This window comes from Orbicella franksi, chromosome 14 (genome assembly GCF_964199315.1).
Source record: "Orbicella franksi chromosome 14, jaOrbFran1.1, whole genome shotgun sequence".
NCBI classification, from domain to species: Eukaryota; Metazoa; Cnidaria; class Anthozoa; order Scleractinia; family Merulinidae; genus Orbicella; species Orbicella franksi.
The window spans coordinates 21,166,095-21,192,743 of record NC_138158.1 but is presented as its reverse complement, the minus strand read 5'-3'; the positions used below and the strand labels follow the sequence as shown (position 1 = coordinate 21,192,743).

The following is a 26,649-nucleotide window of genomic DNA, read 5'->3' as shown; positions in this document are numbered from 1 at the left end:
AACCGTATACCTCTCACAAGCTCTTTCAGTCTCGATTTTTTATTTTTGCACCCAATCGTGTGACAACTGTGGGCAGGTGTATTTATTTTGCAAAAGGTTTTTGCGGAAATAGGCTACTCTGCAAAGGAAATGAAATCATCAAGAGAGGAAGCAAAACCAAAATGGAGGCAGAGGACGTGGTCAAGCAGTTCTGAATTGCTGTTGAGGCGTAAAATATGAAAGAAAGAGCTATGAAAGATCATTTCTCTGTAAGTTTTCGATCTTAACAAATACAAAGGAAATTTGACATTAATTTTCTTCGAATAAAACTCATTTCCATCAAACTAATTTTCGATTATTGACAAGACATTTAGCAAGCAGAAATTCCCTCCACTTTCAATTTTGCCGCGTAGTTTCTCAAATCGGAATATATCATTTTCGTGCTTTCCTTTTGCGTCTAAAACCAACAGCATCAAATTTGACAATCAGCACATCGCTCAAAGCTCCAGTTTTAACAACATTTATCAATTTTTATTTAATCAATTCGCTATCACATGCAAGGAAGAACTTGACAGCTCGTAAATATTGACGCAACCTTGTTAGAAGGCGTTTCCAAATACCATGTCAGGGCTTAGAAATCTCAAAAAACGAAAAAATAGCTTGCTAAGGTAGAAACATTTCTAAAGAGGTATTATTACTTATCCGGCCAAAAGTCTTTTAATTTACGCAAGGTTGGATCGAAATGGATTAAAAAAATACAATTTACAGAAGCTGAATTTTCCGATTTAGGAATCAATTGATCTAGATCATGATAAAAGCCAACTTGTAAGATAATTAAGCTTCGGTTGCTGCCCTATCAAGATTGTACCCTAAGCCCGCATCCCCATTGACCAGCGGTCGGATCATATCCGTATTATTAGTTCAGGTGAGAGCGGAAAAACGTAATAAGCATGCGCGAGTTTTGGCTGTAACAAAAAAAACTACGAACTGCATATGCTTTCCCATAAGCAGCAACATTTTAACGTCAGTAATGGAAAGTTGGTGTATTTTTTTTTTGTGGGGAATCAATTTTTTTCGGACAAAATCAGCTTAAAGATGACTTCCGAACCATTTTTTTTCCCACGGTATACAAGAAATTTCGGTGCGAAGACACATTTTTCCACAAACACTCTTTACATATTGCATCCATATAAGCTCATATAAGCAACCCACTGAATATATAAGCATAGGGCCTCTCAGCAGGCAGGGGGAGCCTTGTTTTCTTAACAGTGAAATGCCAAAAAAAATTCTTGCTTGTCCAAGTATAAATACATCGACCGAACGACACCTTCGCGTAACTTATTACAGCCCACCGCTCTTTCCAGCCTTGGCAAATTGCGAACTTTTCCAGCTTCCATTATTACCTGAGCCCTCAAGTTACGCTAGGAAATCGCAGAAAGCTGCGCAGTACGTTTTTCCGCTCTGAATATTCACAGCGTTTGCTTCTTTTAACGTGCACCAGTACTTTGTTTTCATCAAACTCTTAGGCTAGCGAATTCTAGCACTGCAAGGTTTAAAAAGTCATTTCCAACAGAAAGAGACAAAATTGCGTGTAAATAACACGGTGTAACCCAAGGGCGGGCGATAAGGTATATACACGCAACAATGTCGTAATCGGACTCCACAACTCAGGCCCCATTTATAAGGTCTCGGGTACCCGAGACAACCCTCCCCCACCCGAGTTTACCCTGGCCGAGGTAACTTTTAGCTTATTTCTTTGCAAAATTCAACCAACCGTTTACATTAGGATCGCGAGCCCGTCTCGGGGGTTCAAGACAACTCGGATGGGCGAGTTGTCTCGCCTCGGCAGGTAGGGTAACCCTGGCAAGCGGGACAACTTTTCTTCATATAAACGCTTTGATTCGCCTAACCGGGACAACGCTCGGCGTGGTGAGTGTCACGTAATGCCTAGATTTATGATTTAAAGCAGAAATTCGTATCAAAGAAGTGAAAATTAACTCGGCAAAACCCACTGTGATCGAATGACGGAGGGAAACTTTGATTCATGCAGGGTCAACTTTGATTCGGCATACAGGGACTACGTTTTCACATGTAGACGCTCGATAAAGTTGCCTCGAGGGTAGGGTTGTCTCGGGTACCCGAGACCATATAACTGGGGCCTCATCAGGGGCCTCATCAGAGGCCTCATCAGAGGCCTCATCAGAGTACGGTGAAAAAAAGTCGCAGTCGAGAGACGATCCGCCTCATGCCTGAACATCTGCAGATAATTTCCCCTCATTACTCTTCATATATTTCTCTCTGATACCCCGGCGTCAGAGCACAAATTCTCCCTACGGTTTTCCACATATTTCTTGTAACATTGGTTGCGAGAATTCGATGTTACCTTTCAAATCTCGTGTTCTAACTAGACGAACTGGACAGTGTATTAACCTTTTGAGCCACAATATACCGAGTGGCACTAAATTCTATTTGGGGGGGCGGGGAATTTATTTTTGCGAATAGGCAAATTTTTGTATTTTATACGGGAACTAGTTTTTGCGATTGTAAGAGACTGGTTTTCTTGCATTTTCTTATTTTTAAATTTAACAGCATGCAATTGACAAGAGAAAACCTTGTAGAAATGTAAAACACAATAGTCCAGTAATCAGTAGTCGGTATTTTGATTTCTTGGCGCACCTGTAAACTAGCTGGTGCGTCCTGTAGACTCTACTTATCAAGTCTATGGGACGCACCATTACCATAGCTAAGTGTGTTGTCCAAGTAAAATATACTATTTATGTCTGCCTGTCTGTCTGTCTGTCTGTGTCAGTGCCACTCTATCACAATTAAATCGTGTTCTTGTACGGAATTGTAGATGCTCTTCTCCGTGGAGTTCCTTCAGACGATCCCTTCCTGTAAACTTTTATTCAGTACTGTGCGTTTCTAATTTCATCGTTTTGTTTCCGAAAGAAAGGGACGTTTTCAGTTAATGGCAGCAGCAAGATTTTATTTGTGATGTTTGTATAGATATATTTCTAAAACAACTGAGGCTTTATAAGGAATTTTTAGCATACAGGGTCAATATTTAGGTAAAACATTGAAGAATTACAGGATATTTTGAGACAAAGTTAATGGAATAAGGGACATGAAATCAGATATCGAGTGGGAAACTCGTTAATTTTTGCAGCTGCAATTAACAGGATACGGGAAATTAGCGGAATGTGGGATACCAATACCCCCCTCCCTCGCCCCCCCCCCCCCCCCCACCCCGTTTTATCGGACCTCAGAACTATGCTTGGTCCCTCAACAAACACATGGGCTCCAGACATTTCTTAAAACGCTTGTTGGCACGTTTGACGATACACACCCTTCAAACCAGGGGGTCAACTTACAAATTCTCAGGGCTGGTCTTCATACATTACCCGTAGTTTTAGCTGAGAGAATTTGATGATACGTGCATCCTTTGAAAACAAATTCTCCTCAAGAGTCTCTACGCCGTGTTAGTGTCAACCTTATATGGCAGACCATGTCTTCTTCCCTACCCATAATGGTCATTAGTAGAATTTTGCAACTCTTTAATGTCCGTTTACTCAGAAGGGGTGGGTTTAAATTGCACGTGATTGGGAACACGCCCCATGCCTCGATGACAAAACAGAGTTATGGGGAGGGGTCCCTAACAGACAACAAGGTTTTGAAACTGTCATGTGTCCATCTACTCAGAAGGGGTGGGTTTACATTGTTCGTGACTAGGAACACGCTCTATGTAAGCCTGGGGCAGGTGTCCGCAAGCTCAGGTTAATTTGACTGCAGTTGAAATAGTATCACGACATATCTACCCAGTAATTCAATAACAGATCCCCTCCCGAATTCTCACGATTGTATCATTAATCATGAACTGAAATTAATTGAAGAAATAAGTCTTTGATCACTCTTGGGGCTGCAAGAATGAGTTTGACGTTTGTGACGTCATTGGTTTGCACAATTTACCCTGTGAAGCAAGTCAAAATGGTCGTAATTTAGTTACCAGAAGAAAACCAAAAAGGCAAAAAAAAAACTATACCTTACCACTTAAACTTTTATAGTAATATTTATTGTTCGTGTTTCAATATCATATATACATATGTACAAAAGTTTCGTCCATGGCATAATTGTTGCCAAAACATTTCCTAGTTATTATCAACGAATTTCTACCGTACTTTCTCTTCAACGAATTTGCTCATGCGGAGAGCACCTTTCTTTCAACAAGTTTCTCTCTCATATCTAACTCTACTCCCTTACAAAATTGTACAAATTTTGCCTTGTGGCACATGCATCCATCCTATCTAAAATTTAATGCCAAATTTAGTTCTAGCCTACAGTCTGTAAAACGGACGAGACATTGTTCAACATGATTCATGTACGGTACAAATATCTATTTTAAGTTAATTAGTTTAGTCCGTTATATTATTAGTAACGCTTTCTTGCTCATTTCTTCGCATACGTTGTCGTGCAACGTTTTTATCGCTGCGAAAATATTTCGGCCTTCGTTCTTGAAAATTTCGGTGTTTTTCTGTTTTATTGTTCATTTTATCTCTTTTTAGTGTGTGGTCTCTCGGGTTGCGTCCATTCGTTGTGACCTTTTTTTCAGCCGAAGGCCATTGTGAGATCGAGTTAGAGTGACTGGTGTAGCCAAGCATTTGAATTCGCCCGATTTTCACAACAGTTACTTTTCTTAATTGTTAAATTGTCTGTTCTAGAATACAATTCCTTTTCGTTGCAGACTTCCAGTAAATTGTTCATGTGAATTTTAAAGACGCATTTCGAGGGGTACAGAAGAGACCGAGTCCTCGGCCTCACTTGCGTTTATCTGTACCTCAATAGCTCTTCTAATTTCACCTCATAACTACGCGTCCTAGACACAAAACAAAAATTGCCATTAGCAAGATCAACAGGGCTTCGGCATGCTGTATATTGACTTTTTCATAGGAATGTTAACTATATGCAAACGTGCCCCTCGTCCCGCTACATCCAGACCATTCCCTCCTCTTCGCATTGACTTACAGAGAAAAGGCACTGCTTGGTCGCCTTAGTGTTTATTATGGTGATGCAATTACTTGAACTTGGTTTTGCAGACGTTTTGCTTTCGTCTGACTTAACGTCGTAACAGTCTCGGATATCTTCTTCGCAGTTGTTCCGAACGGGAGAGCAGGTCGTTGGACTCATAACGTCGTAACATTCGTCTGTTTCTCTTTTACAGTAGCTCCGAACGGGCAAGCAGGATGGCCCATTTTGTGATCCGTTTGTTTCGCACCCCGTCGCGTCTGAAATGAAGAATATATGTTAAAACTGGAGAATATAGAACAGTGTGATAACATTGCAATTACCGACTATGGACGTCACAAAGGGAAAATAGTTTTAATGTAAATTCTTCTCTCACATTCTTATCAGCAATTGCTTTCACATCCACTTGTTGGACCACTGATGAAACAGTGGTCCGAAGGTGGCCGTTATGGCAAGGATCACCTTTTTGCGCACCATTTATGATTTTAAACCTTCTCCTACAGTATTTTAGTTTCATAAAAAACAAGCTCTTAGGACAAGCTATACCGTACAATACGAGATCCAAGAAAGTTGAAAAAACAGTATTCAGCAGGCCAATACTCAAAGCAACTTGGTTTCCTTTTTTGCCAAGCCACACATTCTTAACGACATTAACCACTGAGCTCTGAGGAGACACTGCTAAATAAGGGAATGTACAGTTCAGGGCTTACTCCTGGTAGTGAAAGTAAACAACTTATTACCACTCTCAGACGGATTCTTCGGGGGAGGAGGGGAGTTACACTATACTTATACTTATGCACTGCACGTGAAGATTAGTCAACGTCGATGGATGTCTACATGTGAACTATAGATGTTCTTACCTCTATTTAAACTGGTTGTCTTCGTGCAAGACGTATATATGCTTTTCAGAGAATGTCCCAATTGCCGACTTCGATGCCGTATTCCAGTGAGAACGTACAGCCATATGCACAGCCCAGTGCATATTATCAACGTTATCAAGAGCTGACGCTGTCCTTCACAAGCGATCTCTTTAAGAAACAATTCGCTGAGTATCAGCACCTTATTGGTGCCGTTCTTGATGCACTTGTCCACGAAACCAAACGAGCGGCTAATTGTTCCTTCATTGCCATCTCTGTCTTTGTGTCTCCCGTTTGTGGCTAATTTAGTTGAACATAACATACGTGACGGAAAGTTGACAATGTAAGCAGCCTGACAGCCTGCAGTGTTTTTGTGTCCATTGCTAGCAGCCAAATGAATAGGTGCCTGCTGAAAGCCATCGCGTGCGTTCACATCACTTCCATGGTGCAGGGACACTTCTACAATTTGTTTGTGTCCACCACGAACAGCCAAATGAAGGGGAGTCTCTCCAAGCTTATCTCTAACGTTGACATCACTTCCATATCGTATTACGTTTTCTGCAACGTTTCTGTGTCCATTCCGAGCAGCCAAATGAAGGGGTATCTGCTGGGAGTCAGCTTGTGTCTTAGGCTCGCTTCCATGTTGTATCAAGAATTCTGTTATTTCTTGATCTCCTCTCCGAGCAGCCATTAGAAGGGGAGTCTCTCCAAAGATATCTCTAGCGTTGACATCACTTCCATTCTGTACTAAGACTTCTGCAATGTTTCTGTGTCTATTATAAGCAGCCAAATGAAGAGGAGTCCCCCCAAACTTATTCCCAGCGTTCACATTGCTTCCATGATGAATCAAGAGCTCTGCGATTGGTTTGTGTCCATAAATGGCAGCCATGTGAAGTGCACTCAACTGGAACTTGTCATCTCGAACCTCTACATCACTACCACGTTGTATTAACAATTGTACAAGTTTGAGATGTCCGTTCATAGCAGCCAAATGGAGGGGAGTGTACCCAAGGTTGTTTCCAATGTTGATACCACTTCCATATTGCACTAAAACTTCTCCAATTTCTTTGTGTCCGGCCACTGCAGCTAAGTGAAGGGGTGTCGACCCAAATCTATTTTCGGCATTGACATCACTTCCACGTTGTATTAGGAATTGTACCATTTGGAGATGTCCGTTCATAGAAGCCAAATGGAGAGGAGTGTACCCGAAAGTTGTTCTAACGTTGATACCACTTCCATGTTGCACCAAAACTTCTCCAATTTCTGTTTGTCCAGCCACTACAGCTAAGTGAAGGGGTGTCGACCCAAATCTATTTTCGGCATTGACATCACTTCCACGTTTTATCAAGACTTGTAAAACGTTTCTGTGTCCATTGTACGCAGACAAATGAAGAGCAGTCTGCTGGGAGTCATCTCGAGCCTTCACGTCACTTCCATGTTGTATTAGGGCATCCGCAATTTCTTGGCGTCCACTCCAAGCCGCTAAATGAAGAGGTGTCTGCTGTTGATAGTTTTTAGAATTGACATTACTTCCAAGTTTCATCAACAGTTCCGCCAGGTCTTTGTATCCATTCTTTGTCGCCACATGAAGCGGAGTCTCGTCGCGGAAATTTGGAGCATCTACGTCCGAGACAAACTTCAGTAGAGCTTGAGAAATCCGAATATGCCCATTACGAACCGCCCAATGAAGGAGCTGCCTCTCTGCAAGGAAATAAACGCGAAAAGAAAAGGTCACAGATCTTACCATCATAGAAATGTACATGTAATACAATGTAGCTGGGTTTATACAAGACAGTTTCTTTGTTAGTGTTATAACTTGGGCATTGGGCATCACTTGAAGATAGTCCATAAACAAAGATGCGCATTGAGGGGCGATATCTCAGACCAAATTTCAAGTTCTTTTGACAGGCATGTGAATTACACGAAATATAGCACTCCTTTCTTTTAGCTTTTTGCCTTGCAACAGCATAAAACAATTCCTTGCATTTACTCTTAAATCATTTGGAACGATGATAGATGTACATATTGATGGGGGTATCTGCCTGACCAAACGGCCAATTACATTTTTTTTTAATAATAATTGTACTTTAAAGTTTGTGGAAAACACGCACCTCCTAGCTTGAATTCTGGTACTAAAAGTACTGTTGTCACAAAAATGGACAACAGAAGGAAGTGTTTCAACAGAGCTCCTCTAGAAGGCCTCCACTGGCTACGTTGATTATGTCCTGTATGAAAATACGTGTATATGTTAAGTCCTGATTGCCTGAGACTTTAAGGGCACTGGGGCAAACCCTTTGGAGAACCACATTCTCCAAACATAAAGCAATATACGTGTTTATAACAATCATCTGATGGTACTATTCTGATCATGAGACTAGGGGATTAACTACAAACACTATCGCTTCTTATTTTTACAGGTTTTGCTGTATTTCAACGATAGAACACAATTAACTGTCTAAACAGAGCTTTATCGTTCAAACTCCGAACTTCTGGTTTTTACCATCTGCTAGTTTCATATAAAATGGAAGAGAAAATGAACAAATTGTTATTTTGAAAGGTCATACCTATTATTTATTTACTTAATAAGTTATTCATTCAAGACTTGTACCTCTGAGACCCCTCTGAGAGAGTACAGTCGAACCTCTATTAAGCAGCCAACCTTTATTAAGCGGCCATTTATCAAAGTCCCGAAATTATTGTCAACTAAAAATAAAACCCCTAGTGACCAGCCATCTCTATTGAAGCGGCCGCGGCCACCTTTTGGTCGTCCTAATGAAGGTTTTTCTATCGTCTTTACGCCTATTAAACAGCCACTGAAATTTTAATACACATATTTAATTAACTCTGTTTTGGAAAAGGCGATGGCAGATGAGAGTTTGAAATAGAAGGAGACGAGTGATAAAAACATTCAAACACACGTTTTTCATGATTGTCTTGAAGTGACTCCATGTTCACTAAGAAATTAACCCAATGGTGAAAATATTCAACGTAACCAAACTCCTATCAAAGCGGCTTAATAAGGGTTTGAGTGTATTATAATATCTTACTTTTCGCCTGACTTGGGCCTGTCCTTGTTTCTTGTTTTCTGTCATTGATGTTCTCCCTCTTCTGAGTTCCACCTCCACTTACTCCTTGGAAAATTCCCTCTCCGAATGATCCCACTTCTTGTGTTTCGTTCACACATGCCCCTTGCTGACTGGAAGTCGTAACATCATCTCCTTTTAGCCATTTCCTTGTCCCTTTAAGAAAGTCATATCCATTAGAAAAATTCCAGCTTGGTTTAGAATTACACCCTAAACTATCTAAAATGAGAGTTGTTGTTCTCAAACTCATTACTTATTCATCAAGTTTAAACAAAGGAAATCAAGACCGTGACGGTGATTGTATATCTGATCTTAATTAAATGTGCAGTATAGATTTTTACAATTTAACTTCAAATCATCATTGTCTCCTTAGTATTAGTTTTGATTGAGAAGATATATCAAACACTCAAGACAGTGTTTGACTACATTTCCAAACACCTTGAAGTGAGATGCGGTCAAACACAGCCTCTCGTGTTTGCTATATATAATTTTAAATCCAAACTTCTGGTAAAGAGAGCACATTTTTGGTGAAGAGAGAGAGCTACATGTAGCATTCACAGGACATGTAGTTTTCAACTGGAAGTGGCTTTTTACCTACTTGAATTGTTTACAGCTTGACAAAAAATCAACAAAATATAATCATGGTTATTCTGAAACACTAACATGCATACATACATGTAAAACAGCAAGCTTATTTCATTTGTTATTTGTATTCTTGCAGGACTGCATTTTTGCATCAATAAAAGACAGAGGGATTCCTCTGGGATCAGAAACTACTGAATGGGCGTACATCTTAAAATCCCACAGGAGGAAACTTCCATATAAAATGGACGGGGGGGGGTGCTTGTCATTACCATTCAGGGTTAAAAAAAAGTGGATTTGCTACCTCTTAGGATGTTCAGTCTCAAAAGATCCCACAGCAAGAGCTTTTGTGGTACCTTTTGGGGCATTGAGCCAAAAAAGTTGGTATTAGTTAATGTGTTGCCTTTTTAGAATTGGTACCTCTTAGGGGTGAAAACAAAAAATTTGAGCCATGTTTACAAAACAGGGCCTTCGCACCTCTTAGGGGTTTCTTTCAAAATTTCCGACGGGCACCTTCGTCCATTTCCAATGGGAGTTCGCCCCCCCCCCCCCCCCCCCTTTCCAGGCTAAAAATATCTTACTTTTCGGCTTGGTTGTTTTTCTTTGACTAGGAGCTGTCCTTGCTTCTTCTTCTTCTCTGCCACTTGCAGCAACTTTCTTCAACAATTTGCTAATCCAACTAGACTTCCCAACTGCTGCTGAACCCGACACAATAATGTTTATACCATGATCTTTCTGGTCTACCTCATTGTCTAAGTTTGTTCCTGAAACAGTAGGTGCCTCAGATGATGTAACTTCCACAGATGGGGTTAACCTTTCATCTGGCTCTTTCTTTAGTTGTTCATCTTTTGAGAAACGACCTATATTCATTCCGCGCAAACAACAAATCAAGTCAACATTAACTTAAACAAAGGCACTGATAAACAAACTTGGTTTCCAACTGAAGGTGAGTTTTAAACTACACGTTCAAAACTTGTCAAATCATCAACAAAACAAATTATTATTCCTAGATGTTAAAATACATGTACAAGTACAGGCTTATTTCTACTTATTTCATTTACTAGATGTACTCTCCCAAGGTGCTTTATACTTGTCAGTAAAATACAGGAGAATACCTCTAAGACCTGAAAATAGTCTAGTGAATGAATGTGTACATTAAATTATCTTACTTTTCAGTTGGATGCATTTTTCTTGACCGAGACATGCTCTTGCTTCTTGGTCTCTTTCACTGGTGTTCTCCCTCTTCTGTGTTCCACCTCCAATTTCCTGTCCAAAAATTGGAAATTGACGTACTTTTTGAATCACACATGCCCCTTGCAGTGTGGAAGTCGTAGCATCTCCCTTCCTCCGTTTCCTCCGCAATCTAAACATTCCTGGAGGTAAATTCAAGGTTGGTTTAGAATGAAAAATGGCAGGTTCCTCATAGTTTTTATTATCTGCCAAGTCCAGATCATTGTCTGACTGTGTTTCCACCTCAGCAGATGCCTCGCATGACGTCATGGAAGGGGTTGACTTTACATCTGGTTCTTTGTTTGATCCTCCATCTTTTGAGCAAGGACCTGCACACATCGAGCAATAAACAACATATCAAATCTGGACTGCAAGTGGTCATAACAAAACTTTGCTGGAAAAAATTAAGAGGTAAAACTAATTTTCTCACAACTAGAGTCTACGTTATTGTATATGCAAAGAGTCTCCAAAAGCAGCAATCAACAGTGCACATCAGTCCAGTTTAACTATGGCAAAATAGGTTTGCATCAGAGCGGTTTTCAATTGAGTGTGGTAAATCCAAAACCAGTGGTCAAAATTTGTTGAGGACTCACAACATTTTGACCACCGTGATGATGCATATCGTTGTCGATAAGAGCACAGACCACGCTAAACCACATTCGATTTGTCAAATCCCCAACTTGTGGCTGATTGGAAAAAAATCTATTTGTTACCGTTTACGGTCACGGTAGAAACAAAAATCTGAGAGTTCCAAGATAAAATACTGAGTGATATCGTATACACCAATGATAAGTTGTCCCATTTTAGAATTGAATCGCCTTTGTGTACGTTTTGTTAGAAAGAAGATGAATCCCTCGAGCATTTACTCTTTTATTGTAATATAACAAAAAAATTTTGGCCTGCATTCTCATCTTGGATTATTAAACAAAACATATCTATGGAATTGTTAAGTTAAACATGAATTAATATTCTGTTTGGCGTGTTTAATGACAATGAAAACTTTGCTATTTTGAATCACTAATACTCATTACTAAATCTTTATTTATACATGTAAATTGAACAAAACCAAACCAACATTAAGAGTTTTCTTTGAAAAGATCATATTTAGTTTATCACATAGAGAGAAAAATTGCCAAAAGAAATGACAGGCTCCAAAAGCACTACAAAAAATGGGAAAAAACAATGCCTCTTCTTAACTGAGCATCAATTTAAGGCGACCAAACACAGTTTTGATACCTGTGTCTCATCCTCCTTTATCTCCAAGATGCTTGATCCTTTGGTCGCCAAAAATGGCAACACGCAAGTTAACAACACAAACTTCAGATTTTTGATAGCTAAGCTGACGTATGTGCCGTTGCCAATTGGCAACATGAATAAATAATTATAAGCAGGTCTTTAAAATTGGTTTTGTCTGTTTGCAGAAAATCTAGTCGTTAGATTTTCTTTTTCATTTGCATGCAACAAGATTGTAATAATGCTCACAACTCGACACTATTTTAATAATAATTTAGCAGAGAAATCTAATTATCCCTTGTAGAAGGTTAATTGGGATATCTAGAATTGCCCCTATTAAATTTCAAATTTTTTTCAATATTCCAGTTACTTGTTTTCTAAAGTATTTCCATGCCAAATTTCGTGAAATTCTAGCGAGTGGTTCTTGAGAAATAGGCATATTTCCAAGAAAGCTATTCTGCATTCAATCGCAATTTTTTGCAATACTATGCATGCGCTGCATTTTACTTGGTTCTTTCAGTAAAAAAGGAAAAAAACTGAGAATTCCTGGGTGCTTTGCATCGTTACCTTTTCTAGCATACATTTTTAATAAAAGATTCTTAGAGTAAAGCCATACATACACTGTGTTCAAATATGAAGAAAAAAGTACAGATAGCGAGGGCATTGACCAAATAAAATGATCGTTGTATCGACGCCATGTTCGCTTTGTGTAATCCTTGTGTGTGCGCTGAATTGCATTATCAAGAGCGTGTGCGGAAATTGTGTGCGGCCACCTTAAAGTTTTTTCAGCATGCGTCTTGTACTTTATTCAATTTATTTATTCTGTCTTTTGGTTTTTAGTGTATTTTTTTGTTATTGATTGACTAATTGTAGTGTTGCATTATTATATTACTATTTATTTATTTGTTCAGTGTTTTTAGTGTAAGTGCGTCTAGTAAATATGCTTGTAACTGTAATTGTCAATGTAAAAAAATAAAGAAATTTGTTTTGTTAAATTAAAAAAAAATCACAAAGGACACAGACAATCTAGTGGACCAATCAAAACTGATAGTACAAATGTAATCACATGTAGTTGAAGCAAAGTGCAGGAAAACATGTACATGTACGCACAATTCTGGTTTTACTACAGATTAGATGAAAAAGTGGTGCTAGTTTTTTAAGCCAATTGTGTACATGTAGCATAGTAAGTGCAAAACCAATTACCTCTCAACACTCAAATGAAAACAGCTCTAAAACAACATCACTTTTTTTGAACAGAAAAAAGGACAATAGCTTTACTCAGTTATTCCATGTTTATTTTTGAGTCATCGTAAAATACAATCCCTATTTCCCAAACCCTAGATTTTTTGAACCTCCTAAAAGCTTAAAGTTGTTTTGCTCCCTTCAGTCAAACACTGTAATTTAACCCCTGATTTTTCAAACTACCCCATGTTTGCTGCAGTAACTAGTGACAGTGATGTCAAGGATATACTAAATTAATTTTCGAATTTTGGTAACATCACATATAAACGATCTGTAGAACAAAACAAAACTATTTAAATCATTTTACACACCTTCCCCATCCTCTGAATCAGACCATCCAATTTCAAGATCAAACGATCCACAAGAAGAAGTTTCAGCATCCGCGAAATAATCACTTTGGTTGTCATCATCTTTTGACTTTCCACTCTCTAGATCTGTTTCATCTTCAATAACAGCTGCAGAAATAAAGCCACAACACATTTGGATTCAGTATTCACTACATGTCAGCGGCTTCTTTTTGTAGTGTGGCAGGAAGCTACTTAACTAACCCTTTAAGCCCCAATTACGCATATATGCATAATTAATGGTCATGTTCTTTGTACCACTTGGGACGTCATCAAATTAAATGTCATCAGATATTCTTGATAAGCAGATAGTAGCATAAGGATAGGCCTTTCTGTACAATGGTCAGGTTTTGATGTCGACGACATTCCGACGTCACAAATCGAAAAACAATGTTATCAGTTACAGTGCAAAAATGGTGGTAAAATGGTCCACTATTCCTACAGTATGATTGATCAAGGTCCATTTCTAGGCTTTGCCCATAATTAACATCCAACTTCTCATGGCAGCCAGAAAGAACATGCAATGCAAAAGGTAGCCAGAGTAAAAGGGCCGAGAAAAAAAGAAAGGAAAGGGGCAACAAACAAAATTGAAAACGGTTAATGGCAAAAAAAAAATCCAAATTTTGGCTTATGCACATGCCTGGAATTTAAATATTGCTCAATTTTGTATGTAATCCTTGAAAAATCTCAAGACCTGGTCTAATGGTCTAATGGTTTCAAGACCATTAGACCAGAAAGTTATTGCCTCTGACATAATTACTGTACATAACAAAAAGAGTTTCTAATGTGTAATTTACCAGTACATTTGTTTTAGTTTCTGTTCCAGAAAAAAACTTGATAAAAATAATATATATCATAATAATAATAATAATAATAATAATTCATATAATTTTAATAATTTATCATACATGTCATTATCACAAACCGATTATCCTTATCAATGACCTGCAGCAACGTTGTCATGAAATATTGCTCTAATAGAAAAGATATATTATGTACTTACAAGATTGTTTCTGAATCTTGTTGACTGCTTCAATAAGTTCTAACCAATCAATTGCATTGGGCTTATCATCACTGCCACTTTCTTTGGATAACCTGCAAATCAAGGCAATCAGCGACACATCACTAGTTATCAATAAGATTGATGACACAGCAAGCTAAGATATTCACAATTAATTCCTCTACCATGCCTAACAACATGTATTGGCACTAATTTGGGAAGGGAATTACTGATGCCGCAATCTTCTGCTAGTAGGAAATGTAAAATCTACAATTACATGTAAATAAACCATGCCAAAAACATCCATCCAAACTATTACTTAAGACACAGTTTTCAATGATCAAAAAGCAATCAAAATAACATTTTCCTAAGAAAGTAGCCATGTGAACTTTACACCATAGGGGTCATCAACTAACCTTGTGTTGACATCTTGCAAGTACTGTGCCAAGTCGTCATGGCCATTGGCCCTGGCAACATCCTCTGGTAGTTGAGGTCGATCCTTGTATGCATCAAATATGAGTTTTCCAGCTGATGTATTAAAGATCATTTGGATAAACTGTTGAGCATTTGTCTGAGCTGCCGTATAGACAAGTAGCTGAAGACCTTTGAGAGCTTGTGCATGTGTTCCTTGAACTGAAGAACCTAATCAAGTCAGGCAACAGAATATTATTATGTCAGTTGGCATAAATCTTCCATTGCATTGGCTCTTGTTACACAAGTCCTATTGTTTCTTACCTTGGTCTTGCAAAGTGAATGGACCCAGGTTCTGTGCAAGGTTACCATCACTTCCAAAAAAGCCGTGTTCTTGGGACCACATGGTTAGGTACAAGGACTGCAGTGCTGGGTCTTTAACAACCTGCTTCAATACCTCCTGTATCTCATCGACATACATGAAATATGTAATCCCCAGCAAACGGCCATCTTGTGTCTTGACTGTCACAGGAACAGGGCCAGGCTGTTGGGAGGCTGTAATGAAATATTTAAAAAAAAACATTTACAGTTCAACCCCTTTTAAGTGGCCACCCCTATTAGGCAGCCAGTAATGAAAGTCCCGATGAGGTGTTTTCTATTGTTTTTACCTCTATTTAGCAGCCAACCCCTTTTAAGCGGCCATTATCCATTTCCCCGAGGGTGGCCGTTTAATAGGGGTTGAACTGTTTTCACAAAAGAATTTGTCCCGTCTACAGCTGTACATGTGCAAGGCAGTAATGGATTTTGTGCAGTTAACATTCTACTTCAATCATACATTTTTCATGGTAAATACTTGCAAGGCAAAATTCCAATGAGTAATTTATTGATCAATTAATAAAACAATTTGCTTTTGGTTGCAAGCTATTCTAATTTGTTCTCATTCTGAAACCTGATAACTGTTACAAATGAAAATTGCTATAAAAACAAATTAAATGCTTATCACTTTTGCTGCTAACACTAGTTGTGCTTTTGTTGTTACTTACACATACAGTCGAACCTTGATTATCCGGACCTGTTGAGACTAGACGAAATAGTCCAGATAATCAAGGGTCCGGATCATCAAAAATATGAATATCAATAACGAACAAAACTGTTTAAATAAAGTAACATTTAATCGTGACACAACACTTTTACAAATCGTTTGAAAAACAATATGGTCTACTGTACATCTTGAACCACTCAACTCTGAGCTAATCAGAACTCATTCGAGTGTTCTTCATTAGTTACGACGAGTGCGAACACTGCTTTTGCTCTTTAAAAGCAAAACAAACTCGCTTTTGACTGCACTTTTTATCAATGCTTAAGTTTTGAAAAGAATATTGTTACGGATCTTGATCATGACTAATAAATATTCATGACAAAATTGGGACTTGAGAAAAAGTCCAGATAATCGAGAAATCCAAATAATCAAGGTACGGATAATCAAGGTTCGACTGTAGTGCATATTTATCACAGAGCTCCGGCAGCCCGAAGGGCCGTCAAGTGGAGCATCATAACTATAGGAACAGAACCACATGCGTGTATAGAAATATAAAACCACGCAACTCTTTTTTCATGGTCAACATTACTAGCGGCATGGATTGCAGGCACAAGCACTCTACGACGATGATGAGGATGACAACGTCAAGGACGTCGCAAGTCATGTAGCCTTAGTTTACAGCATACAACTTTAATATTGGACATCAATTTTATGGTCAATTGACACCAGTCAAAACAAGATATCTGCTAACCAATATCATGTGACCATATTGCAGGCTCAAATTTAGAGCCCATCAAGGTCACATTTTTTAAGTTGACCGCTGACCAAGTACTTGGTTTCGACTGGATCATGGGCTCAAGCGAGGTTAACTTGTTGTAATCAGGGCTGGGTTTTCTGAAGCCAGTAAATGCTAACCAAGGATTAAAGTTGACAAAAGTATAATTTATCTTGTACAAAAATGTTTTTCATTGCTCATGTTTTCTGTACTTTCAGGTTATTCAAACTTAAAAGAGAAGGCCAAACAATGTAAACAGAACACCTCACCGCAAAGTTACAAAACTCAAATCAAATTTCTTAGCTTAATCGAGCTTTGAACAACCACTGCCCTGGAGCTCTGTTTTTAGGCTCAGCTAAATCTATAGTATTAAAAAGCTCACTTGTAATCAAGATGCATACATGTACCTACATGTATTAAACCTACCAGGAATAATCCCAGCAAGGGTATAGCAGTTTAACCTCTCCAAAAAGACATCACCTATACCATCAAAGTGCGCACTTCCTGATTTGTCATCTTCAGACAACGCTTCAGTCAAACTAATGTGGAACTGCAGTCCACCCTGTTGAAAGAAAGTACTATAATTTATGTTATGAATGGGTAAGGTCTGTGTTCAAGCCTAGTGACCCGTCACTGGCTAGCACTTACAGGTATCTCTAATTTCCCTGGTAGAAAGTAGAGTGAAGAATTTCAGAAGCTGCACAGTAATTCTGGTCATTTAAAACCATCCAATAACACAGATAACTACAGACACCACAATAAGCTCCAGTACCGTAATGTAACCTTAGACACATTTGCGCAGTGTAGAAAAACTACCATTCTAATTTTAACATAATGAAAGAACAGGAAGTTTTTACAGAGTCATGGTTCACTTGGTTGTAAATGCTAACTAAGAAAACATTTTAAGTTTTCACCATTGTGTAAAACTGCAGGTTGGACATTGGACATTCAGGGCTTGTTCCAGGAAAGCCTGGGTCAGCAAGGAGTTCCAACAGGTTGACAAAGGCAAATGGCAATGAGCCTCACAATAAAATAATTTATCATATGACCCGTACAGCCCCGTGCACAATTTCCTTGGAAAACTATAAGAAAAAAAGTCCCGTATGAGGGCCGTATGCATCGAAGTGATAGGGCCAGAAAAACGCGTACGGCGTACAAGAAATGCGCACGGCCCTACTAGAAACTCGATGCAAGTTAATGACAAAACAATTTTGTCGCTGCAAAATTTTTTGTTCTCTTCAAAATGAGTGATGAAAGTGAACATTCTGAGAACGAATTTTACTATCCAGGCGAAAGTTCTGTCCAATGCAAACAGGGCTCGAGGGTAATAAAGTGTTCAAGTAGATGAAGCTTGACAAAAATTACAATTTATAGCATTGTTTTGTTGATTGCGTGACGCACGCTCGTGGCTCACAAGTGGTTGCCTAGCACTTGATCAAAATCTGCCCCGATCAAATTTCTTTCCAGGATTAAAAATAGCCACATTGGGCACGAAAATGCTGTGTTTATTTCTTAAAATTTCAGGCGTGTCTGGAAAACCCGAATAGCAAATAGCGAATAGTCGCGAATAGCGAACAGTGAATAGTCCCGAATAGAGAATAGCGAATAGTATGAATAGTGCAAATAGTGGCAAACAGTCTCGAATGGTGACGAATAGTGGCGAATAGTGGCAAATAGTGGCAAATAGTGGCAAATAGTGGAAAATAGAAACAAATAGGGTACCCAGTATCTCGCAGTCAACCTCGTAGCAACTTATGATGGGATTTTTCCGCTAAAAAGCCCAGACGCTTATCAGGACAAAAGGTGTTTCTAAACCTAATTTCTTCTGTTTTAACCACTGCAAAAGCGTAAATATGTCTTTATTAGGTTATCCTTCTGTATTCTGTTTTCTTAATGTCAGCAATGGACAGCCTACTAGCCTGACTCCGGAGAAGAAAAGGTAATAAATTCACTGAAATTCTGTTGCTTATTTGGATAATTAATTAACGCTGGATATTAGATCTAAAGCGGTGACTATTGACAACTATTCATCACTATTCACCACTTTTCGCGACTGTTCGCCACCATTCGCACTATTCGAGACTATTCACACTATCCGGGACTATTCCCTATTCGCGACTATTTCCAGACACCCAAATTTTAGCAATTTTCTGCGAGCATTTTCCAGTTTCTCCGTACAAAACTTAACTCAACAATGATATATTAAAGCCGTAGAAATCGTACACGAAAAGAAGCCGCATATTTCTACCATGAAAATGAAGCCAGCATTTTTGATGCTAAACTCTAGGTAAATCTCTGTTTTCGGCGAACATGCAAGTTTGCCAGTGATAACTTACTTGGGCGCCGCTGCGCGAAATGAAAAGTATTATATTATTAAAAAGAAATGGATAAGTAAGTCATCAAAATACTTTCAGAGTTCCTGGAAGATGACTTAAAATAGTGTTTCTTTCAAACGAAGATGTTTTCCCTCAACTGAAACTATTTTTCCTTCAACCAAATGAAAAATTATGCTCTCGCCAGCTTTTCAAATTTGACACTGTGCCTGTGTCAAAACTGAAGTGGGGAGGTGACTTGTTGTTAATTCTGTGTGTTATAAATTTCTCACACTTCTCTTCACAATGATTTTGTGGAGCTAGACAAGATGCAGGTGAACATTCAAGGAGTCAAACACGATCTTCGACGAATTGATCAAATTGATTCAAGGCAGTGTAATAATGAACTACAACTACTGCAACAACAACTACAACTTCACAAACTTTGTTTCTTCAACTGGGATGCACTGCAAAAGATGCTGTGGGACAAAATTTAATTCCTGATGACAATTTCGAAAATTCCAGGGAAAGTTGAATTTGACGCCATAAAAGCGTAATGAAGAAGTTAAAAGTTGTGGAAGTATTACAATATAATGGCGTAAACATGAAAGTGATCAGCACTAAGGACTATAGTCAAGATGAGTTTACACATATTACGTTAAAACACGCCTGTAGTTTGTCCATTTTTGGGTTCATGAATCATTAATGAGTTTGAAAACTTGGGCAAGTGGGGAAGTGCCTTGGGCAAGCAAAATTTGAGAGTTACTTGCCCAATGGGCAAGGTGGAATTCAAATATTTTTCGAGCCCTGGCAAAAATACTTCAGTCGCCAACTCACTCTGAAAGCAAAGAAAGAACGTCAACACTCCACACAACTGAAGAAGTTCAAAACTTTCTCAGAAGCCAACAACACGCAAACAGGCGGTCAAGAAAACAACTTTTCCGGATGAATTGTCTGATAATTAACCTTCAAATAAGTAAACAGTCTTGAGGCGAAACTTCTTTAAGTGGAAAGCATCAAAGAATTGATCGTGGATCAAAAGCAGGAAAACCGGCATTAGTCACGAAGAAAACAAAGTACATGTACGATATAAAAATGTTTTCTTCGAGTGGGAGAAGAGAAATCACAAACATACCTTGTGTACAGTAGGATAAATTGCTCAGCAGTTTCAACATCAATGTTGTTTGAAAAGACAAAACTGAGTATGAACACAAGTTCATTACCGTACAGTTCATTCAGATAATAAAACTTGCTTGTGTTTAATAGACTGTAATTTCCACTACACAGCAAAGCCAGCAAAGTCAGCAAACCCTGACATTGTTTGTGGGAGCCAACATCTGCGTCAACAATATTTAGTTGCTGGTTCTCCCTTGTTCAAGAGAATCCAAGACGTTGACAAATCACTTGAAATGATGCTGACATTTTCTTGAGTCTTCCGACAAAGAAGATTTGTGAACAATTTCAGTGAAGCACCATAGTTAGCGAAGCAAACTTTTGTCACTCGCTAAGTTTTTGATGGTTTTGACATATTTTTGACAGCTCTATGTCAACTTTCTGTTGGTTTTTAAACAGGTTAACCAATCCCATTAGCATGAATTGTAATTGAGGACTTACATTGAAAAACAAAAATGAGAAAACAAGTCATGTTTTTCGATGAATTGAGAGTTTCTTGTTCGACGCAAAGAAATAAATGACAAGTTTTTACTGTGAAATCTTAATTGTAGTTGTTCCACGCACGGCTGTCTGATGTCATGTAATCGCATTCTTTTTAGGTTCAAACAGAATTTTCAAAATTTTCAGGTCATATGATAAAATGCTTATTGACTTAGTTAATTAGGTCGGGCCAAACTGGAAAGTATTTGGCTCTCAGTCAGGACATACGGACCTCACTGTGCTCAGTCCATATGTCCTGACCTCAAGACAAAATTAATATTATCCCGTCCAGCCCTTCCACTTAGTTAATAAGTACATAATATTATTAATTATCATAATATTATTAAAACAATACTAGAAGTTCTCTCACTATTCAGGTAATCAATCATATTGAGGTTATGACCCAAGATTCCCCAGTGTTTGGACCCCATCCCCCAATTCAGAGGACAGAGGTTAACATATAACTCAATGTATGATTACCTTCACAGAGCCAGATGAAGGGCAGATGTCATGCACCACTGCAATAATACAACATAAATTATTAATTAAATGATACCTTTGCAATTAGTGATAATAAAAAAATGGATAATGTGTACCAGAGGCAACAGCAGTCGAGTGTCAGTCAATACCATCAATCAACCCTTGATCGACAATTGATTGGCATCTCAATCAACACATGATCAACATCTCGATTGACCATCAGTCGAGAGTCAACTAATTTTTGCAGACACGTCATCAAGTGTCGATCAATACATATGAGTTGGATGATACTCGGCCAATTATTGACTGACTGTCAATCGAGTGTTGACCGAGCATTGACCAAGTTGTCACAGGAGTGTCAATCTATTGTCAGCCAAGTATTGATCAAGATGTTGATTGAGAAAACTAAACAAAGAAATCACAAGGCAGCTCTCTGTTTTTTTTTAAATATACACTGTAACGCAAGTACAAATAATACACTGGACACTGTACCTCCCAGCAGGTCAATGTCATTAGTCTCTGAACTAGAGCAAATTTCCTCTAATGCCAAATCCAGTTCCTCTTCAGAAATATCAAACATCTGACGAGATATAAAACAGAACACACATCAAGTCAGACCTTACTTAAAAGGTAAAAGAAACCTTAAGCTTAAGGATAAACAAGCTGCTGACATTGCTCTCTCAGAGATCCATTCTTCATGGTTCATTTGAAAGACAATCAGATCAACACACTCTTTTAACAAAGTATGATTACTTGTAAATCATCATGAATCATCATCATCAAAAATATTGTCGGCAACTGGTTGTCGCAAAGTTTTAAATTTTCACTTCCAAGTTATTACATGTACACAGATGCATGCATGTATCCAAATTGAGTTGACAAGTCTTGCTCATCTCTTGAGTGCATGAATTAAGCACACAGTGACTGTGAGAGATCCTAAAATCTGGAAAAACTAAGTTTACACATAATTTTCTTTTTGTGACAAGTTTTATAACATGAATACATATCTTTTGAGTATCTTGCTCCAAATGGTAAAAATTACAAGTTAGACTGCTACTGTAAGTACACATTATGGCAACTTGGCATTGTACAGTAGTATTATATACCAAAGATGCAGAGTGCCAATTGAAAATAAATTTTCCAAAATTCATATACCTGGCAAGGGGTGGTGATGTCTGAAGGAGTAACTTGGTCTTCTTCAGTTTTGACATTGCTGCAAAGTGGATCACCAGTTGGCAAACCCCCAAGAGCACACTCACTGCTTGGTTCTGCATTTGCATTGAATAAATCTTAAAAAGAAGGTTTACAAGTAAATAACTGAACATTTAATTAAGACGTTGTAAACTGACTAAGTTGTATAATTACATCAAGCAATTCTTGCGAAAGTCTTGCAATAATTATTATGGAAAGATGTTCGCTCCTGACCAGAGATGGTTTGTAGCAGTCGATCAAAAGCTCGCTAGTCCAATCGGATAACTGCTAACAACAAACTCTTGCCCAAGAACACATGGACAGAGCCAGGCAAGGCTTAAATGACAATATTACAAGTTAGAGAGGAAGCAAGATCAGCCTTAGCTGGTTTTCAGGCACATCCTCTATCCTGGTTGAATTGGAATTTGGAGATGTTGGTTTTTGAGGAGGGAGGAAAACCAGAGAACCCAGAGAAAAACCCTCAGAGCAAGGCCAGAACCAACAAAAAACACAACCCACATATGGCACCAGGCCAGAATTGCACCTGGGCCACATTAGTGGAAGGGCCAAGCGCTCTCACCACTGTGCCAGCCCTGCTCCCCATACTTTGCTCATAGTAAAGGCTCTACAATATAACTTCAGCCCAATACAGATACCACCAATTAAAAATGCCTCTTACTGAGTCTCTGTACAAAAGAGAAGTTTCAAACAAAGGCTTCATGTACATGTATATCATGACCAAAGCAAAACAGAAATTGTCCATGTAGCCAAATTTAATAACCCCAAAATTAATGCCCTTTTGTTTAGATACGATTCATAGTGAACCATCAGTCCAGCACTTATCTTCAGCTTTCTTAGCAATCCCCCCCCCCCCCCCCCCACCACCACCACCCAGGATGAGCCTGCAATTACACAAGTTGATATCAAATGTTAGAGTCCTTACCATCAGAAATATCCATAGCTTCATCAAATCCAGTATCACTTGAGTTAGGAGTGGCTAGAGGTTTTTCATCAGCCTGTGTCCGAATAAAAAAATTTGTTTGAAATAGTTTGCTATAAACAACATACACTACAAACTAACGATTTATTTTACATAATTATGTATGCAAAAACTTCTCTGAGGTGTCTCTGTCAGGAAAATTAAAATGCTAATATTCCATTAGGTTCAAAAATTCACATGGCTTGCATAAATTATTGCTGGTGGTATTCACCTAATTGAAGAAAGTTCATGAAAAAGGTACAGACCATAAACAATACAATACAGTAACATGGTTTTCTGGGAAACTTGCGATTACAACTAATACTACTTTACATTCTTACGGACATGCATTAAAACGGACCTGGTGTTCACTAACTACTGTTGAGAAATAAAGTCTGTTGTTGTTGTTGTTGTTGCAAACTTGGGCATATCTCAAAGCTCTCATTAGCATTCGAATTTTCTTTTGTTTACTAACTTAGCTACGTTTAGGAAGGCATGGGCAGTTTCCAAGTTTTCCTAAATCACCCCTTTGGTCAGCTGACCTGTGATTATTAAATGCCACAAGGAAACAATCTTGCATATTCATGATAACGCAAACCCTTTTCCAGTCTTTTTAAAGTTGTATTGTTTATGGTCTATACCCTTGTTTAACAACATTTTTTTCAATCAAGTGTATATAGACTATACATATAGATTAGTCATTTTCTTAGAAATTCTTTGTTATTACTAATTAATGTACATGTAATATTTTTGTAATCAATGGAAGCATCAATTAAATCGTCACTTAAGTTTTCAATTTACAGATGCATTTATTGTTATAAATGTTATTTAATTGAGAATACCTCTGAGGCAATACTGCTTGTCTCATGTTCACTGCTATCATCAGAAAGTTGTACATCGGATCCAAACAGTGATTCAAACACCCTGGGTGGCATCTGAAACTGTCGTTCAACAACCTCATCTTTTTCGTTGACTTTTTTGCAGTCTTTGTACTCTTTAGCTCCTTCTTTTTTATAGAAATTAAGAAGGGCTGCCCTCAAACCGTTACTGGCCTTTCTTCTGTTGATATTCTTGCTCTTATATTGAGGGTTTTTCTTGGACTTGTAATCGTGGTAACACTTGAGGGCTCTGGACCAGTTGATTACATAGCGTCCCTTTTTGTTCACAAATCTCGCATCTCTTCCTTCAACAATCAAGTCTCGAATGAAGCAATAAACTCCATTGCCACTGGCATCCTCGTGTCCTAAATAAGTTACCAGGGAAGGGTCTCATTAGGAGCAATACAACATCAGACAGCCTCCTGGGATCATGTGTACAATTGTACCAAAGGCATCCCCAGTCGTGTGTCAACTGATACCCTCCATTGATACCCTCCATCGACTCTAGATCAACACTCCATCGACACCTCTGTTGACACTCAATCAACAATCCATTGTAATCTCAGTTGACAGTCAATTAATTTTTGATTGATGCATATGAGTCGGTTGACACTTAATTGGCTGACTATCAACTGACTGTAATGTTCAGGTGCTGATCAAGTGTCCACAGAGTGTCAACTGTGTATCAATCAGGATGCCAATCAAGTACCGATCGAGATGTTGATTGAGGATATCGGTCCAGGGTATTGATCGACACTAAGCCGTGGATGCCTTTAGTACAGTCATGATCTGCCTTTTGTTCAATAACACATAGTTTACAAGTTTCAAAATAAGTAATCTAATGGCTCAACACATTGAAGAAAACAACTGACTGCAGCTGTTTATTTCCTGACTACAAAGTTCATGACAGCAGCACATTGGTACATTCCAGCTCTCTTAAAATTTCAACATTTAAAAATTTGGTCCGCGTCAATTAATAATAATTAAAATACTACTACAGTACAAAGTAAGTCGATATTTCATTACTAAAAAATTACACTTCTCATACGTGGACGTTCGTTCAGTAATCTCCACTCTTGTTAGAATACTTTTTACGCAGTAAAGAATTTCCAAGACATAATCTATGCCCCAAAACGTTTACGGTCAACAAACCATATTTTCAGTAGAGCGTGTTCTTTCGTTTCCAAGCTTACCGGGTGCATGAAACCGCGAATCTGAGAAATGGAAAGTGTTTTCGACAGAGGAAATGATCTGACCATATGCTGTAAAGTTAATTTGTTTTATTTACATATATACTATGAGATTTAAGGAAAGGTATTGCACCACTCTAACTGTCCAAACTGAAATAAGCTTAGTAAGCTCATTTTCGCTGAGGATGACACAAAATTCAAAATAACAAGTAAATCAAGGTAAAACTGACCCTGTAAACGAGAAACAAGCTTACCTTCTGCGACTCCAGCCACAGGTTTCGGCATGCCAGATCAGAAGAAGAACTGCACAAAATTTCAAAGCTTTTCATCAAATTCTGCGCTAACTCGACCTCCACTAACTGCGCGCAAATTTGAAAGCAACCTACTGAAAGCACAAGAGCTAAAGACACGTCATGTACAATAACGAATTGTGTCCAAAGTAGTTCTTCCATCGTGATTGGTTAAAATTTGGAATACTGTCCTCTGATTGGCTGAGTGTTCGTAGTCCAAGTTGTACCTCAGTTGTACCTCAGTTGTACCCATCCAAAGCGGAAGCACTTGGAGCCTGCTCTGTGATAAGTATAGCCCCATTACGTCATTGACTAGCGAGTGACAGCGAGTAAAAAATCTCTTTCGATTCATTCCTTGCGACTCCAGATAAAATCAGCGCTCTGTGGTCGATTTCGGATAGGAAGAAGTTCAATAGCAAGAATACGAAATGGTTTCTCTCTAATTTCAGAGAAAGAATTATATTCTCGGAGTCGAAGGTTCAATATTTCTTCAACTAATGAGTTTGTACCCGTACAAACCGGAAGAAAACAAGGTGGCCGGGGGCATTTCTAGAAACAGAAAATACTTAAGCCGGAATATTGGATCGGAAAAAAAATTTATTTCGGATTGCGGAATGTAATAGCAAGAAATTGAATAGCAATAACGAGAAAAAGAAATGCTTCTCTTCTAGAGGTAGTATTATAAAATATGACTTCAAAGTATTTTCTCGTATTCAAAGGGCTTTTAAAATGTTTCTTCCATTTATGACTTTGTACCCAAACCGGAAGTAAGCAAGGACGTCGAACGCATAGGCAGGAATCTTGGAACGGAAATATAAAATTCAGGATCGCGGAATATAAATTTTACCTTTTCAAAGCACCTGACTGATGTAGCGAGAAAAG

The 26,649-nt window shown here is 38.4% G+C and overlaps 1 protein-coding gene and 1 long non-coding RNA gene across 2 annotated transcripts; both read right to left on the bottom strand.

The window, feature by feature from the left end:
• Positions 1-3,548: 3,548 nt before the first annotated feature.
• Positions 3,549-5,935, bottom strand: LOC145468332 (uncharacterized). Its single transcript, XR_014042177.1, has 3 exons — positions 5,859-5,935; positions 3,915-5,258; positions 3,549-3,877 (listed from the first exon to the last, which is right to left on the bottom strand). It is a non-coding gene; the product is annotated as an uncharacterized LOC145468332 (long non-coding RNA).
• A 58-nt stretch (positions 5,936-5,993) lies between these two features.
• On the bottom strand, positions 5,994-26,069 carry LOC145467296 (uncharacterized). The gene is made up of 17 exons (XM_081450838.1): positions 25,732-26,069; positions 24,252-24,652; positions 23,374-23,446; positions 22,395-22,528; positions 21,732-21,819; positions 21,240-21,277; positions 17,221-17,356; positions 15,305-15,535; positions 14,986-15,211; positions 14,573-14,664; positions 13,537-13,680; positions 10,690-11,079; positions 10,102-10,380; positions 8,903-9,094; positions 7,967-8,080; positions 6,058-7,733; positions 5,994-6,026 (listed from the first exon to the last, which is right to left on the bottom strand). Exons 1-17 carry the CDS (start codon positions 25,760-25,762, stop codon positions 5,994-5,996), a joined length of 4,278 nt encoding a protein of 1,425 aa, XP_081306964.1. The 5' UTR covers positions 25,763-26,069.
• Positions 26,070-26,649: the final 580 nt, after the last annotated feature.